Here is a 19,244-nt window from a genome sequence, read left to right as displayed (position 1 = left end):
AAAAAGTACATGAGTGTGTGGTGTCCATATACTAGTAAGGATGACCGGATACTTTAGTAGTTGTCAAAAAGTACATAAGTGTGTGGTATCCCTATACTAGTAAGGATGACCAAATACTTTAGTAGTTTTTTGGTGGTTATGGTTTGCCTGCAACAGTGAGAGACCATGTTTAGTGGTGTTTATAGTTATGGAGAGAGAAAGCTCACGTGAGATAAGAAACTATGTTTTTATGCATTATTCTAGGTCAATTATAATCTATCTCCATAAATCCTAATAGTATGTTTGTATGAAAGATTATGACTACAGTCCTTAAAATATTACTTCCGGAAACATTATTACCAATAATTTTATGAGATTAATTATTATGCATTATCAGTGTAAAAAGATTTACACTGTCGATTCATCATCATCACCCGTTTGTATTACTTTATAAATTTTTAAAATAAAAGTCAAATTTATTTTAATATCCAACGTATAGGATTAACTGACAGTGTAAAATCTCTTTACACTGTCAATGTATTTCAATTAAATCCTAATTTTATTCATATCTTTTGTGTTTGATAAATAATTTAAATTTCAAAAATATTTTTAAAATATATTTAATATAAAAATTCAAAAGTAAATATGAAAAACTTAAATAAATAAAAATGAGAAGTTATTAATGGTTAATTCTTATTTCCATGAGAATATAAGATTCTCATCCGTTATATGGGATTAAAATATAAAAGAAAAATAAGTGTATAATTTATAAATCTTTGAAATAAACATGAGAATGCAAAAAAATTAAAGTAACATTTTTTGAAATAAATTTGGAATTTATGAAACAAATGCTCCCCACACGGCTGGTATTTAGAGGTGCATGAGCCTAGAATTTAAGAACTATAGAAAAACATATTTTCATTTTATGTATGATGATATCACATATAATATGGTAGAGATAAAACTTTTTGTTTTACATGAATTAATTTGTAATTTTCATAAAATTATGTTTACATAAATTTATTTACACCATATCATGTATGTTTGCATCATTTTACGAGAGTCACTATAATTTAATTTAAATTATTTAATCATTAGACAAATCATTAGAACAAAAAAAAATAAAAAATATAACAGTTAGGACCATATACCCCAAACTTTAAGCAAACATAGCATTCAAACTTGAATTTTCAAGAGCATTTTATTCTTATTGACGACGTTGTTATTTTATTTAACATAAAGTCAACTGTAAGTTTCAAAATGATTATTTTATTTACATAAAGTCAACTGTAAGTTTCAAAATGATTATTTTATTTACATTCACATATAGTGTATAACCAAAACTTAATGTTTATATTTACTCACTAGTTAATTTTAATATATAAATTCTAAACAGAGAGAGTAGTTTGAAGTTTTCAAATTTCTATTTATTGTATGAATTATTATTTACATACATGAGAAAATCACAAGAACAAAAGTTCAGAAGGTTCACTACCAATTTGTCTTATTTGAGTTGAAGCAAACATTTCATTCATGCAAGGACAAAGTGTCCTATTACTTTTTTCTATTGACATCCAGTGAGTGAAACAGGGAGAGAGATCATATTGAATTGGCTCAATCCTACACTGATAAGATTACAGGGTCTCCCCCCCTTCATTTCTCAACAAATGGATAAAGAATGTGAAAGAGAAATGAATCGCGGCGGGTCTTGTACAGTTGATGCTCAATAAATCTATCAACACAATCAAATGTGTGGTATTTCCACAGTTGACATGCAATTGAATTATGAGTTGTTTTTCTATTCCTTATTCTTATTCTTATGCCAGAATGAATATAGTTGAATTAGTTGGGCCCGTAAGCTAGACTCCTCCACCTGAAAATGCAGCATTGTCCAGATTAATATGAACACTTGGAGTGGAGATAAACACGCTGTTTCTACAATTACAATGGAAGGATCGTGTGCAAGACAAACCTGTGACTTATGTGTCTTTGACAATAAACCTCCGCATTCGTCAATAAGAGCTCTTTCTCCTCCAACAACTCTGGCTAATTCTGAAATAGAAGTATCTATTTCTTCTGCCTAGTGTTTGAAAAACATTAATTAGTGCAGTACCGAAAAAGTAAATCTAAAACGTTCAAGTTCATTATAATCCAATTCAAATTCATGTAACGGTTTAAATGTATGCAATACCGAGTTGATGGTTTGAAGTAAAGTAAGTGCATTTCTAAACAATTATTTAGATCCATTCTTTCATTTGTCTTATTACCTTTGGCATTAATTTCTGGGTATTGGAAATAATTGTTTCCATCATCTTTAGTGCTGAACTCAGAGACTCCCCCACCTCTTTTACATCAACCTGTGACATTATACATTTTTGTGAATTAGTGATTGCAGATTATCCAAATGAATAAGCATGGAAGAAAGCGAATAGTGCTAGTTGGATTTTTAATCATACCCGAACGTTCCCACCAGTTGGAAGTTGCGCTGAGGCATTCAACAAAGCCTGAATTGCTTCAGTGATGGAAACAGAATAATCTTCCTCCATAGCAGACCACTCATCTAGATATGGAGTCTGTAATTGCATCCATAAAAATATACAAATTTATTACTGATGCATATGTTTTCTTGGCTATTACAAATAAAAATATAATTGATAGTAAAGAAACCAGCATCTTCTTAATTCCACCTCAAGATATATTAGTTGCAAGAGATGTTATGTTAAAAAAAGGATAACATAGACTTAATGCCACAAAAAGTCATCCAGCAATAAAAATTTTGTATCACAGTCGAGACCCGGGAAGGAAGTATTGCTCTGTGGACAAAAAATATAAAAGAAACATTCAAAATCATTGGCGGCCTTACTTGAGCTTCAAGAACTACTGATAGGGTCTGTAATCTCCGCAAATGCTCCAATTCTATGCGTTTCTTGTTCACCGAATCGCGCATTTCTGATATTTTCATTGCACGAGATAATAGTGCTTTCTGCGAGGATAAAGAAGAGAAACAAAAAGTGAGAAAAGAGCATAAGGTAGCAAAAATTGTACAGCATAGCCCAATATTTTAAACTGTAACAGAACTGAATTAAAGTGGATGTAAATGTGCAAAAGAAAGTTCTGAATAACAAAAGTGCAATAACACACGTGAACCTAAGTTTTGTACTTACCTAAAAAACACTTAGACTTTAATGAAGCTTATTTGAAATAAACTAGATCATAAAAACCAATATAAATTACAATGTGATGTGATGTGATAGCCATTACACTCGAGTCAAAACTAAATATATGTTGGTTTAGATTTGTTCTTGAGCTCTCCCTTTTTTCTATTATTTAACCGTTGAAATTGATCTCATTATATATCTTTCAATGTCTATCAGAATGTACAACTATCCAATAAAGTAAGATAAAAGGTCAATAACAATATCTTTCAAGATATAATCGATGTCATTTTAGCATTTTATCCGAGTTACTTATACATTGTAATAGAGATCCCCTTCTTGCTTATAAATCATGACCTGCCCTCCCTAAAAATCTCGAGTTACTTATACATTGTAATAGAGATCCCCTTCTTGCTTATAAATCATGACCTGCCCTCCCTAAAAATCTCTTGTTCTAACAAGAGTATATAAGTAAGACTAAGATCTGCTGCATGGCCAGGCAATTGTCATTTCCTAACCAGAACAATTAAGAAAATGGATACAACCTCAAATTTAAATTATGCAAATCCTTTGTTCTAATAGATGTCATTTCTGCATTTTATAGACTAAGTACTACTACTGCTAAACACTTGTAACTTAACCGGTAAACAAAATGTAGGCAACAGACCTCGCATTCTTTTTGCTGAACTTTAATTGCATTTTCCGCTTTTGCATTGGCAAATCTCCATTGCAAATACCGATTATGAAGCAACTTAAGCGAAGTCACATCATCCTGATGACTACCTTTCTTCCCTTTCCTTGAATCGGCTGCAGATTTCGCAAACTGAGGAGCAACCGGCGGCAGCCCTCCAACCTTAACCCGATCAACGCCAGAAGAAGACAAACTAACCGAACGTGACAAATTGTTACTGAACTTTTCAGCCGCGGATCCAGTAGGCACCTTAGGTTGCTGCATCAAAACATCCCCAGTTTCAGAACGCAATTCCGGAAGTGATTGTGTACTGCAATGAATATCAATATCATCACGTGAATTTCTAGATTGAAACAATTTTGCAGCAGCTGAAGAACGGGCATTGATAGACCTATGAGGTTGGTGGTGTGGTGTTTGTCTGTATCTTGACGTGACAGTCATGGTATGGGTTGGAGTATCAGGTCTAGAAGGACAAGGTGTGGCGATTCTAGAAGATGGTTGTTTTGAAGGGTGATGATAACTTGAACTAGGGTTTGGGATATTATCGAAAACCCTATTTGTTGTTTCTTTGAAAAGCTTAACAGATCTTTGTTGTTGTAGTTTCTTCTGAAAAGAATATCCGATCGGGAACGAGGATTCAGAATTCTCGTCGTCGGAATCATCTCTCTGTTGCCGTCTTTGAGTGGAGGGGATAGACGGGGACATGAATCTGGAGCTGACTTCACGGGTTTTTGGTCGGCGGTTATGTTGTTGCTGTTGTTGTTGTGGTGGTGGTAGCGGCGGCGGTGGTGGAGGGGGAGAAGGGTTTTTGGAAACGTCGACGTTGTCGTTTTCTTGCATTGTTTGGTTGTAGAAAGTTGAGGCTGAAGTTGAGATAGAGAATTTGAGTAACAGAGAAAGAAGGAGGAAGAAGAAGAAAAAATGGCCGTTGGGGTTTGGGGTAACGATGCTAGTGATGTGTTTGGTGCGTGGGTTTAATTTACAACGGTTCTAATTTCGAAAATCGATAAAAACACAAACGGGATTTTCTTAGTTTGTTTATGTTACATTTGTTATTATTACATTGCGCTCTCGTCACATCGAATACATGACAAATGAATAAATTTTAAATAGAATTTGATTTTGAGATGATTTTTTTTTAAAAAATCATTATTTTCAAAAGAAATATTAAAATAATTTCATTTTTAAATCAATTATCAATATAATTATTTTTTAGATAAATAAATTACATGTTTAAAGCGGTCGTAATATCAAATGTCGCATCATTTTGCTTGTTGCACTATGACACCATGTCTAGTGGTTAGTGCATGTACCACATGCCATTGTAATTTACTCATATCATTAATAACATACGTCATTGCAAGTGGCGCATGTTTTGTTTTTTATTTTTATTTTTTTAAGTTATAATTATAAAAAATTAAAATGAAAATGAAAATAAAAATTAATTAATAATATTATATTATAAAATTAAAATACATAACAATTGACAAGAAAATTAATAACTCGCCCGATCGAAACGTCCATCTGTTCCACATCCCGATGCATTAACTTGCCTTCAAGGTCTCTTACAGTTTCTCTGAGGTATTTGAGGTCTTTCAATGTTGACATGAGACAATGGTGGTTGGTGTGAAGGTCATGCGGTATTTGACAAATTTGTCATCATTTCTCCCCAATAGTTAGGGGGTTGCCGCCAAAGGTGCTGCCGTAATTGAGTTTGATGTCCATGTTGTCGTTGTGGTTGGGTTGTGAGTGGACGATATGGTTGCCCGGATTGAGATATTGAATCGTTTTGGAAACGAAGCAATGGTTCTTGTGGTGTAAGAAAGTCAAACAGTGGTTGGGTGTTATGGCGGTGGGATGTTTGGGTGTTCATTGGTGGGAGGCTATGGTGGGATGAGGTGGAATCGTATGAATTACCGGGGCTATAGACAGATATGGTGGATGCCTATGATTGTTGATGGTATGAGTTAGGCTATTGATTTTGTGTTTGGGTGTATGGCATGTATTGGTTGCAAGATTGGGTGTTTGGTGATTGAGTGTATATGGTATGATGACGGTGTGAGGTTGCTCTTTGGGTTTGGGTGGATTGACATTTATTCTTGGGTTTGGTAATGGTGTGGGGTTGGTTGTTGGGCGGAGATTTGTTGTTGGGCATATGATGACGAAGCTTGTTGGCGTGGATCAATCAAATACCTCGGCTCAGACATAAAATATGGTGTTAACCGACCTAAACTAAGCCATATAATATTGAGTTGGTTTAACACCATGTATGATTGGTTCGTTTAAGATATGTTGATGTCGATTCTTTCAATGACGACACATCTCTTTAGTGAAGTCTCTCCAATCGGAATAATCTCATTGGCTATCAACTCTTTGTTGATTCCAATCACCCAAACACGTCGGAGGTTATGGAATTTGTTGTTGCATGCTAAATTGTAGTTTCACACAGTCACTCTCGTGCATCTCCACAGTAGTGAACCTGATGATTGGTGTTTTTGTTGTCCAAATTGCATCATCATCATGGTTAACCTAATGGTCAAGACCCAGATACAACCTCCAGATAAACGGCGTCATCATGATTAACCCGATGGTCAAGATCCAAATACAACCTCTAGATAACTTATGTTTGATCTCAGACATACATCAATCAATTATGAGTGCCTATAAAAACATTGATAGCGGCTGGCATGATCCTCCTTCTGAAGGAGAATTGCGGTCCAAAACGCAGCGGAAATTAAAATTTCTCCTTTAGAGATCCTTACGAATGGTCATGATCAGTGATAGAATATTTACCTCTTGTGATGATCGAAACCTTTGGTGCAGATCTCTTGTGACGATCAAAACCTTTGATGCAGATCCACGAAGCGATCACGAACGTTGAACGATGACAACGTCTCTACTCAGTCCACACGAACGGGTTCCTCCAATCTCAGTGCTAGCTGGTACGAATGAAGGCTTTGAGTGAGAGAGAGAGAGAGAGAGAGTGAAAACGAAAATAATGCAACCGCAACTTATGCTTCTGCACAAGGGTTCTATTTATAGAACCACTTGTGTGGGCTTCAAGCTAAAAAGCCCACTTAAGTGTATTTTGGCCCATATCTTATAATAGGCCCAAAATCACTTAAGCCCATGGTACCTTACCATATTTCGTATTCTACTCAAGTACACCATACCTTACGATGTTCTATAATTCACTTAAGGGCACCGTACCTTACGGCATTCCTTAGTTACTCTATCTCTCATCAATCCGTCCTTTGTGTGTGACCCTGCAGGTTTTCGCGGCGTTGGCAATTATATTAAATCATGTATTTAACATAATAAACAGTGAGCGGTATCTAGCAACACATCACTGCTACCCAAGACACGAAAATGTCATGTGATCTGACAATTCCTTCTGTGATAATACTTATGTGTATAATTACCCTTTTGCCCTTATGTCTATATTGAACACAAGGCATAGACCGTGTCATCCTTGTCCAGTTCAATATTGGGCCCATAGACATTTATCCTGTTATGCAGGATGGGCAAATTCCATCTAGGTCACTCATGTCCCTCAGCATGCTTCGTGGAGTACCCATCAACTGTCTTTATGGTTATCCAGTTACGGACAACGTTGGATCAGCAATAAAGCACTCGACTCTACATCTAGGGTCCATAGTGGTTTCAGGTCGAAGAGTGGAATACACTATTATCACCATGAGAATAACTTATGACACCTTGCATAACTTTCTATATAGTATTCTCATAGCGGGTCAATCCGGTATAAATATTACTCCTAATATTCATACCTATGTTTAAGACTTGATAACTCTTTATCCATGATCCATGAGATGTGATCATCAGTCTACAAACATAATAGTCTTAATGCTTTAATGTTATCCCATTTCACACTAAAGCTCGACTACGGATACTTTAGGAATAGTGTCCTTATGTTTAATGTGTTCTCATGATTAAGTCACACTTAATACATTAAACGGACTATCTATTCCAGGGACTTTATTAATCAACCATAATAAAGAGAATGCATTTTATTATTCGATACAAGTACCAAAATGTATTGGCCTCTAGGGCTTACACCAACACCTTCAACGCATGTCTACTGCATTAGACATATCGCTCAAAATTTCACACGGAAGATCAAAGACAAGACGCTACAGAAGAAGGTTGTCAATGTAGGGTGTGCATTAACAAAAACTTCCTTCAAACATTACCACGAAGACATCAGACTGACAAATGCAAATGCAGTAAAGTGGGTCGACAATATTTCATTGGAGAAGTGGATTAATGCATACGACAATGGTCAAAGATGGGGCCACATGACAACAAATCTCGTGGAATCAATGAACTCCTTCGTCAAAGGCATCTGAAACCTGCCAATAACCGCTTTAGTCAGAGCAACCTATTTTAGGCTAGGGGAACTGTTTGAGATCAAACGTTCCAAGTGGAGTTCAGAGTTACGATTGGGGCAGTTGTTCAATGATGCTTCAATTAAATTCATTAAGGAAGAAGTTGTCAAAGCTAACACACATGTGGTCACAGTGTTTGACCGTGCTAAAGGTTGGTTCAGTTTTCTTGAGTCAATGGATCACAATGAAGGGAGTTCGAGGGAACACTATCAAGTGGAAATAGATAGAGGTTGGTGCGACTGCGGAAAGTTCCAAGCCTTTCGTATGCCTTGCTCCCATGTCATAATAACATGTTCAAAGGTTCGACGTGATCCTTCCAACTTACTATCCGATGTTTACAAAGTCATAAACCTATGCAATATTTACATCATTAGCTTTTCGGTGATAACAAAAGAGGATTATTGGCCTGGATATCAATGGGACATATTCTGGAACAATGAAAAAATGCGAAGAAAGAAACAAGGTCACCCTAACAACAAGCGTATTCGAACCACAATGGATACGACGAATAAAATGGTGAGATTAAGTAGTTCATGTCGCCAGCCCAGACATAATCGTACAAATTGTCCCAATGTTGGGTCAAGCACATCAACATAGTTTTAAATGTAACTGTTTTACTTTATATTAAAAACAACTTTCATTTCATAAATATCATAACATTCAGTTACAATAACTTGAAAATATCAACTAAACACTAATTTAAACAACAATTAAACAACAATACAAATAACTACAACAATTAACCAACAACTCAAACAAATATAACAACTAAACAACATAACTATACGATTACAATCATCAAAACAATTTCGTGAGAACTATACATCATCATGTGAACATCTCTGTCAGTTTTAACATTCACCCATAAACGAACTTCTCCATTTTTGTTGAACGTGGTATCAAGTCTTTGAATTCTTTTGATCTTTTCATCCTATGCAATGTCTCAATCTAACCAACAAATCAAAGTCCTATTAAGATATTTGAACGTCTCTATATTCCAGAGTCTGATCTTCATCAGAGGCTTTAGTGCCAAATAAACTAAATCACCATTTCTCTTGTGAATATAAGAACAATATATGAAGATATTTTGAAGAAAAATTGAAGGAGATTGAAGAAAAATGGAAGGAGATGTGTGAAAAATAATGGGAGGATATGTTGTGTTTATAGAGGTACAAAAAAACAATATCCACATGGAGTGGCGTATGTGTAGGTGTTTAATTGGCTGCATTATATGGTAAAACACTAGCTGGATTCTAATGTCTTGACTGATGTCATGACATGGTGTGTATGTGTGACTGCATTGTAGGTTAGAATATCTAACTGTACTCTGATGTCTTGACTGATGTCATGACACACTTGAGTAGTTACTGCAGGATGAGCTAGTACAGGATTTATTGAATGTTGTGACATTCATCCCTGTCAGCAGATACTAAAGAATATAACAGCTGGTGTTCTGTTAGAACTTAGTATTCATTTCCAGTCTGGTTATCAAGGAAATACCAGACCTGGCATAAGGCCTACTGACTGAATGTCAAACTGGATGCTATGACATTCATCATTGACAGCATATACTGAACAATAGACAAAGTGGTGTTCTGCTATACTTCAGCATATTTTCTAGTCTGTTCTTCAAGAGGATAACAGAACTGACTTAAGGCCAAATGTGTAAATGTCAAATTGGATACTTTGACATTTATTAATGTAAGCTGTTACTGTAGTATGGTCATTTTGGTCATATACAGGTCAGCAAAATTGTACAGTCTGTTTTCTGGAAAAACAGACTTAGCATATGATCCTTGATGTCAAGCTGAATGTCGTGACATTCATTCCTGACAGCATATGCTATATTGTAGGTTGTTCAGTTTTCTGTTTCAGCTTTTTCTCAGGCTATTCTTCAGGGATTCAACAGCTGAGAGAAAATCCAGGAAATCAACAACCAAGCTACATTTAATGAACCTAACAAATAGCCTATTTGTTAGTAACATAGATGTGGAATTTAGGGGAACTCGCGTGACCTTAAATTCAGGAGAATACAAGTGCAAAGGCCCAAGTACTGCAATATAAAAGGAAGACGTTCCTTCATTCAGAACTGGGGATTTTGAGGCGTGAAGATTTAGTGTGTCCATCATACTTCACTGCTGTATTTTTGTGAGTCTTGTATTAGACATATCTTGTAAGCCAAGCCATTATCACGTAGATGATTGCTTTGGCATAGGGTGTTTATTGAGTTGTAAGTGTTGTGTCGCTCAAAGCTTTTAAGCGTGAGTGCTGTGTATCTTGATTAAAGCTGTTAAGCACAATCAAGAGTTGTTTGAAGTGTGACTTCAAAATTGTCTTTAATATTGATTAAAGGTAGTAATCACTGAGGTGATTGAGGGGGAGTGAGTAGGAACTCTGATCTTAGAGTAAGATTGAAATTGCATTGGGTAGGGATTAAGTTACGAGTTGTAAACGGGTGAGTTTAGCTTTGAATTAATACTACTGATAGTGGATTTCCTCCCTGGCTTGGTAGCCCCCAGATGTAGGTCATGTTGGACTGAACTGGGTAAACAATTACTTGTGTTATTTACTGCACTTACTTTTAAGTTCTGCATAATTCTTGACTGTGCAGAATTGGATGTTATAACAACCCGTGTGACATCTAAAGTCTGATAACTAGAATTTCAATTGGCATCAGAGCAGGCACCCTGCCTGTAAATTTCTGGGTGAGATCTAGGGAAGTTACTTTCTAGTACCATGGACAAGGATATAGGACACTCAAATAGACCACCCATGTTGGATGGCTCTAACTATGATGACTGGAAGCCTCGTATGATAGCCTTCTTAAGGTCTCTAGATAGTAAAGTCTGGAGAGCTGTCAACAAAGGATGGGAACATCCAACAAAGACAGGTGAAGATGGAGTCAGTGTGCAGATTCCTGAAGAAGAGTGGGACAAGGAGCAAGAGGCATTAGCTCTTGGAAATTCCAAGGCCTTGAATGCATTGTTCAATGGAATCAGTAAGAACATCTTCAGACTGGTGCACCACTGTGAACTAGCTAAGGAAGTTTGGGATACCCTCAAGGTAACTCATGAAGGTACTTCCAAGGTGAAGATGTCCAAACTTCAGATGCTGACCACCAAGTTTGAAAATCTGAGGATGAAAGAGGATGAGACTATTCATGACTTTCACATGAATATTCTTGAAATTGCAAACACTTCTGGTGGACTAGGTGAGAAAATGGCTGAAGAGAAACTTGTAAGAAAGATTCTCAGGTCCTTGCCTAAGAGATTTGCTATGAAGGTCACATCCATAGAGGAGGCGCAGGACATCTGCAATATGAAGGTGGATGAACTAATTGGCTCTCTCCAAACCTTTGAAATGGGCTTGGGTGAGAATGCTGAAAAGAAGAACAAAAGTGTAGCTTTTGTATCTAATGCTGAAGAGGAGTCAGAAGCAGGATACACTGGAGGTGATGAAAGCATATCAGAAGCCTTAGCTATGCTTGGGAGACAGTTCAACAAGTTCGTGAAGAAGATTGATCAAAGAGGTAGGCCTAATGTCAAGAACATCCCGTCTGACATTAAGAAAAGATCAACTTCTGAAGAGAAGTTCAACCACGGCAAGGGAATCCAGTGTCATGGTTGTGAAGGGTATGGACACGTCAGAGCTGAATGCCCTACTTACCTCAAAATGCAAAATAAGGGGCTAGCTATCACATGGTCTGAAGGAGATTCTGAAAGTGAATCTGAAGGAGAATCTGCTAAACATGTCACTGCACTAACCAGTGTTTGTGCCACTGATGATGACTCAAGTGTAGATGAACTGACCTTTGATGAACTTGCTGCAGCTTATAAGAAGCTGTGTGTCACCAGTACAGAAGTACGTGTACAAGGAGAAAAGCAGAAGAAACTCATCAAGGAGCTGGCAGATGAGAAACTGAAGCATCTGACGGCCATAGAGGATCTAAATGGTGAGATAACCCTGCTGACCTCCAAGCTGAATCAGATGACTAAATCCATCAGAATGATGAATAAAGGAACTGACACCTTGGAAGAGATCCTAAAGGTAGGACAGAAGTCTGGAACCACATCTGGTTTAGGCTTTGGAAAAAGATCCTCAGCTGAACGCAAACGCCCAAAGGCTAAAGTTCAGAAATTCAAAGGGAAGTCACATCCAATGTCTCAACATCGGGGAACCAGGATGACTAATCATCAGAAGAGGAAATTCCAGAAATGGAAATGTCACCAATGTGGTAAGCTTGGGCATATAAAAGCCTTCTGCTACAGGCTTCATGGTTACCCGAACCAAGTCCCTCATGTCAGACCTAAGCATAAGACATTTAGGCACCATGTCTCCAACAAGAAGCGACAATGGTATGCTAGGTTAGCCCACACATCTCTAAGAGCTTCTACCAAAGAAGACTGGTACTTTGACAGTGGATGCTCAAGACATATGACTGGTATGGAAAATCTATTGGCAGATATCCAACCTCACACTACCAGCTATGTGACCTTTGGTGATGGTGCTAAAGGAAAAATAAAAGGTGTAGGTAAGCTGGACTGCTCTGGAGTTCCAAAACTGAATAATGTGTTGTTAGTAAGAGGACTAACTGCAAACCTCATCAGCATAAGCCAGCTGTGTGATCAAGGGTTCTATGTTCAGTTTACTAAGGAGCTATGTATTGTGACGAATGGTGACAATCAGAAAGTTATGAGAGGATCTAGGTCCAAAGATAACTGCTATCTGTGGGAACCTAAAGTCTCAAACTTATCCACAATATGCTCTTCAGTCAAGGAAGAACAGGAGGTGAAGCTGTGGCATAGACGCCTTGGACATCTCCACTTACGGGGAATGAAGAAGATCATATCCAAGGAAGCAGTCAGAGGAATTCCAAAGCTGCTCATTGATGAAGGAAGAGTCTGTGGAGAATGCCAGGTGGGCAAGCAAACCAAGATGTCACATCCGAAGCTGGGACATCCCACTACTTCCAGAGTTCTGGAACTACTGCACATGGACTTAATGGGACCTATGCAGGTTGAAAGTCTGGGGGGAAAGAGATATGCATACGTGGTGGTTGATGACCATTCCAGATACACGTGGATAAGTTTCATCAGAGAGAAGTCAGATACAATTGTTGTCTTCAAAGACCTGTGCATCAGACTCCAAAGGGAAAAGGACAACTGTGTTGTCCGAATTAGGAGTGATCATGGTACGGAATTCAAGAATTCCAAGTTTGATGAGTTTTGCTCGTCTGAAGGAATAAGTCATGAATTCTCTTCCCCTATAACTCCCCAGAAGAATGGGATGGTTGAAAGGAAAAATAGAACTATCCAAGAATCTGCCAGAGCTATGATTCATGCAAAGAAGCTCCCTATGCACTTTTGGGCTGAAGCTATGAATACCGCGTGCTATGTTCACAACAGAGTCACCTTGAGAAAAGGAACCTCCTCCACTCTGTATGAAATATGGAAAGTCAGAAAACCCACTGTGAAGTACTTTCATATCTTTGGAAGTAAATGCTACATTCTCACAGATCGTGAACAGAGAAGGAAACTGGATCCCAAAAGTGATGAAGGTATATTTCTAGGTTACTCCACTAACAGTAGGGCGTACAGAGTGTTCAACTACAGGACCAATGTCCTGATGGAATCCATAAATGTTATTGTGGATGATAAAGAGGAAGGAATCGATGTCATAGAGGATGTTGCAACATTCCCTGACAGTTCAATAGACATTCCAGTCAAGTCTGAAGAAGTACAGGAACCTCCTCCTGAATGTGAAGTAGATGCAACCACCAAAATGCCATCTATCAGAATTCAGAAAGATCACCCTAAGGATCTTATCATAGGGGATCCCAATAGTGGTGTGACTACCAGGTCAAGGGGAATGAGCTCTAATTCCTGTTTTGTTTCCAAGGTTGAACCCAAGAATGTGAAAGAAGCCCTGACTGACGAATACTGGATCAATGCCATGCAAGAGGAACTTGAGCAGTTCAAAAGGAATGAAGTATGGGAGCTAGTTCCAAGACCTGAAGGGACCAACATCATTGGCACCAAGTGGATCTACAAAAACAAGTCTGATGAGAAAGGAGTAATTACTAGGAATAAAGCAAGACTAGTAGCTCAAGGATACACTCAAGTTGAAGGGGTTGATTTTGATGAGACATTTGCTCCTGTGGCTAGGCTTGAGTCCATCAGATTGCTGTTAGGTATATCATGCATTCTGAAGTTTAAACTGTTCCAAATGGATGTGAAGAGTGCATTCTTGAATGGCTACTTGAATGAAGAAGTCTATGTGGAACAACCTAAAGGGTTCTGTGATCCTAACCAACCTAAGCATGTATACAAGTTGAGGAAAGCCTTGTATGGGTTGAAGCAAGCACCTAGAGCATGGTATGAAAGGTTGGCCGAATTTCTGACCTTAAATGGATACAGAAAAGGTGGAATAGATAAAACCTTGTTTGTGAAGGATGAAGACGGCAAAATCATGATTGCTCAAATCTATGTGGATGATATAGTCTTTGGTGGTATGTCAGAACAAATGGTAACACATTTTGTTCAACAAATGCAATCTGAGTTTGAAATGAGTCTGGTTGGGGAACTAACCTACTTTCTTGGAATGCAAGTCAACCAAATGGAGGACTCTATGTTTCTCTCCCAAAGCAAGTATGCCAAAAACATAGTTAAGAAGTTTGGTATGGATAATGCTAGGCACAAGAGGACTCCTGCTCCTACTCATCTGAAGTTAACCAAAGATGATGGAGGGCCTAGTGTTGATCAATGCTTGTACAGAAGCATGATAGGCAGTCTACTATACCTAACTGCAAGTAGACCTGACATTTCTTATGCAGTTGGAGTATGTGCTAGATACCAAGCAGAGCCTAAAGTGAGCCACTTGAATCAAGTCAAAAGGATTCTCAAGTACATCAATGGGACTTGTGACTACGGGATGTTGTACTCACATGGCTCTGAGCCTGTCCTATCTGGGTACTGTGATGCTGACTGGGCTGGGAGTGTTGATGACAGAAAAAGCACATCAGGAGGATGTTTCTTCTTGGGAGACAATCTCATATCTTGGTTCAGCAAGAAGCAGAATTGTGTATCTCTGTCCACTGCAGAGGCTGAATACATAGCTGCTGGAAGCAGTTGTTCCCAACTGGTTTGGATGAAACAGATGCTCACTGAGTACAATGTCACTCAAAATGTCATGACATTGTTCTGTGATAATCTCAGTGCCATCAATATCTCCAAGAATCCCATCCAACACAGCAGGACCAAGCATATTGACATTAGACATCACTTCATCAGAGATCTGGTGGAAGACAAGGTGATCACCTTGGAACATGTAGCCACTGAACTTCAACTGGCTGACATATTTACAAAGGCCCTGGATGCTACTCAGTTTGAAAACTTAAGGGGCAAACTGGGAATATGTCTCTCTGAGAACTTATAGCAACCATTGATGTTTGGGATGTATTGTTTAATATCTCTGCCTATTAAACAATTGAAACTATGCTCTGATTGGTCAACAGATCACAGCTATGCCACGTACAACAAGTGTGGCAACAAGAGGGTAAGGAGACACCCTAACGTGAGAAGGCCTATACACCTGCAGGAATTCAAGGATGTTGTACATGCAGGAGTGGTTCTGGATGTCAGAAACAAAGTCATGGCATCCGATATGGCTGTACCTACTGTAAAGCAAAAGTGGGTAATTACTTGATCAAAGTTGTGAAGCAAGATCAAGTGGGTGCTAACTTGGTTGAAACTGTGAAGTAAAACCAAGTCTGTAAGTCTGTCAGTTATGTGTAAGTCTGTGTTGCTTTGGCAACATTTTTGCCAAAAAGGGGGAGTAACAGGTGATACCCCAGGACAACAGACAACATATTAGTGTGTTGAAACAGATATTCATGACAGATTCAAGTTTCCCTCCCCTGCAGCTGATGTGTGTAGAAGTTTTTATTTAACTTCTGTTTGTGTGCTGCTATGTGAAGTTTTATTTAACTTCCATATGTGTGAGTGTGCTGCCACTCTGAGTGTATCAGCTAGGTCTATTTCCTGCTAGCTGTGTGATTCTGCTGCTATGAACTCTCGTATGGGGATCAAAGTGTTTTAGCCAAAATTTTGCCAAAGGGGGAGTTTGTAGGTGTTTAATTGGCTGCATTATATGGTAAAACACTAGCTGGATTCTAATGTCTTGACTGATGTCATGACATGGTGTGTATGTGTGACTGCATTGTAGGTTAGAATATCTAACTGTACTCTGATGTCTTGACTGATGTCATGACACACTTGAGTAGTTACTGCAGGATGAGCTAGTACAGGATTTATTGAATGTTGTGACATTCATCCCTGTCAGCAGATACTAAAGAATATAACAGCTGGTGTTCTGTTAGAACTTAGTATTCATTTCCAGTCTGGTTATCAAGGAAATACCAGACCTGGCATAAGGCCTACTGACTGAATGTCAAACTGGATGCTATGACATTCATCATTGACAGCATATACTGAACAATAGACAAAGTGGTGTTCTGCTATACTTCAGCATATTTTCTAGTCTGTTCTTCAAGAGGATAACAGAACTAACTTAAGGCCAAATGTGTAAATGTCAAATTGGATACTTTGACATTTATTAATGTAAGCTGTTACTGTAGTATGGTCATTTTGGTCATATACAGGTCAGCAAAATTGTACAATCTGTTTTCTGAAAAAACAGACTTAGCATATGATCTTTGATGTCAAGCTGAATGTCGTGACATTCATTCCTAACAGCATATGCTATATTGTAGGTTGTTCAGTTTTCTGTTTCAGCTTTTTCTCAGGTTATTCTTCAGGGATTCAACAGCTGAGAGAAAATCCAGGAAATCAACAACCAAGCTACATTTAATGAACCTAACAAATAGCCTATTTGTTAGTAACCTAGATGTGGAATTTAGGGGAACTCGCGTGACCTTAAATTCAGGAGAATACAAGTGCAAAGGCCCAAGTACTGCAATATAAAAGGAAGTCGTTCCTTCATTCAGAACTGGGGATTTTGAGGCGTGAAGATTTAGTGTGTCCATCATACTTCACTGCTGTATTTTTGTGAGTCTTGTATTAGACATATCTTGTAAGCCAAGCCATTATCACGTAGATGATTGCTTTGGCATAGGGTGTTCATTGAGTTGTAAGTGTTGTGTCGCTCAAAGCTTTTAAGCGTGAGTGCTGTGTATCTTGATTAAAGCTGTTAAGCACAATCAAGAGTTGTTTGAAGTGTGACTTCAAAATTGTCTTTAATATTGATTAAAGGTAGTAATCACTGAGGTGATTGAGGGGGAGTGAGTAGGAACTTTGATCTTAGAGTAAGATTGAAATTGCATTGGGTAGGGATTAAGTGACGAGTTGTAAACGGGTGAGTTTAGCTTTGAATTAATACTACTGATAGTGGATTTCCTCCCTGGCTTGGTAGCCTCCAGATGTAGGTCATGTTGGACTGAACTGGGTAAACAATTACTTGTGTTATTTACTGCACTTACTTTTAAGTTCTGCATAATTCTTGACTGTGCAGAATTGGATGTCATAACAACCCGTGTGACATCTAAAGTCTGATAACTAGAATTTCAGTATGCACTAAGTGATGCATGCATGCGCCACATGCAATGGCGAATTCTACACGCAGTAACCACTAGGCATGACAACATAGTACAATAAAGCAATACATGCGCCAATTGCATTGGCTTGTGGTGCATGCACTAGCCATTAGGCATGATGCCATAGTGCAAGAAGCAATGCATGCACCATTTGGTATGACGACTGCTTTTGACGTGTAAGTTTTTTTGTTCGAAAAGTGATTATATTGGTAATTAATTTGAAAATGAGATTATTTTGGTATTATTTTTTAAAATAGTGGTTATTTTAATAAAAAATTCACTAAGTGCAAAATAAAATTAAAAAAAAACGTGAATGAGAAAATTCTAATAGAATTAAATGGAATATATTTATTTTAGATTACAATTAAATAAAATATGAGAAAATGCGTGATCACAGAAAGTATAAATTAATTTTACAGTGTCAACTAAAGATAATTTATATATTCCGTTAAGTTAGATTGGAAACTTTAAATTATTTGTATGACATGATAAAATAATATATTTCTATTGGATGACAATGTATTTTTTTTAGACCGCATAGATTATGAAGAAAAAGAATGTTAAAAAAATGTTGAAGATTCTTGTGTTTTTTTTATCTTGATTAATCGCGTTGACCAATATTTAATACTTTAAAATTTGCTTAGTTGATTAAAAGTTTTTACTAGCTTCATCTTATAATAGGTGACTTCTTTTCAATTTTTATTTATCTGAAATTATTTGTTCTTTTAGAATATCAATGTGATAATTATTATTTTTTCTATTAATTTATATTTATTTATTGTATTTTAATTCATGTAACTACTCACTACTTACTATTAATAAGATTATTTTAGTAAATGACATTCGCTTTAGCATTAAAATCAACGTAATTAATCATTATCTTACAAAATATGAAAATTTTAAAGATGACTCATATTGTGAGACGGAGAGAGTAAAAAATATGGTACCGACTTTCAATGCAATATTGACAACACGCATTTCATATTTATGACCATTGAATTCCATTAAATCATACTGATATTTTCAAAATAAGTGTATTACACGATTGAATGATAAATTTTTATTGAATGATGGTGTAAAATTATTATTTTCTATTTTCTTTAATAAAAATAATTTAAATATTATTTGCAAAATCCATTGCATTCATTATTCAACTGGAAAATATATTAACCAAATTAGTTTAATTGTTATATGTAACATTCCAATTTAATTAATTATTTATTTATTTAATTGAGTAATTTATTTAAATAATTATGTTTGTGATATATGACATGTCTGGCCAATGGCGGTATTTATAGTGTTGTGTGCTAAATGAATTAGGTTGTGGGAATTAATTAATTAATTAACTAGAAATTTGAGAGAACATGAAAAATTGAGTCAGTTTTGTAAATTGCGATGGTTAA

The 19,244-nt window shown here is 36.9% G+C and overlaps 1 protein-coding gene across 1 annotated transcript; it reads right to left on the bottom strand.

Annotated features, from left to right (window-relative positions):
* Positions 1–1,384: 1,384 nt before the first annotated feature.
* Positions 1,385–4,841, bottom strand: LOC127076056 (protein ENDOSPERM DEFECTIVE 1). The gene is made up of 6 exons (XM_051017609.1): positions 3,802–4,841; positions 2,843–2,962; positions 2,436–2,552; positions 2,247–2,336; positions 1,952–2,059; positions 1,385–1,852 (listed from the first exon to the last, which is right to left on the bottom strand). The coding sequence occupies exons 1-6, from the start codon at positions 4,663–4,665 to the stop codon at positions 1,778–1,780; spliced, it is 1,374 nt and encodes a 457-aa protein (XP_050873566.1). The 5' UTR covers positions 4,666–4,841; the 3' UTR covers positions 1,385–1,777.
* Between the last annotated feature and the right edge of the window lie 14,403 nt (positions 4,842–19,244).

This window comes from Lathyrus oleraceus, chromosome 1 (assembly GCF_024323335.1).
Source record: "Lathyrus oleraceus cultivar Zhongwan6 chromosome 1, CAAS_Psat_ZW6_1.0, whole genome shotgun sequence".
Classification (NCBI taxonomy): domain Eukaryota; kingdom Viridiplantae; phylum Streptophyta; class Magnoliopsida; order Fabales; family Fabaceae; genus Lathyrus; species Lathyrus oleraceus.
The sequence above is the reverse complement of the archived record's forward strand: the minus strand, read 5'-3'. Positions and strand labels throughout refer to the sequence as shown.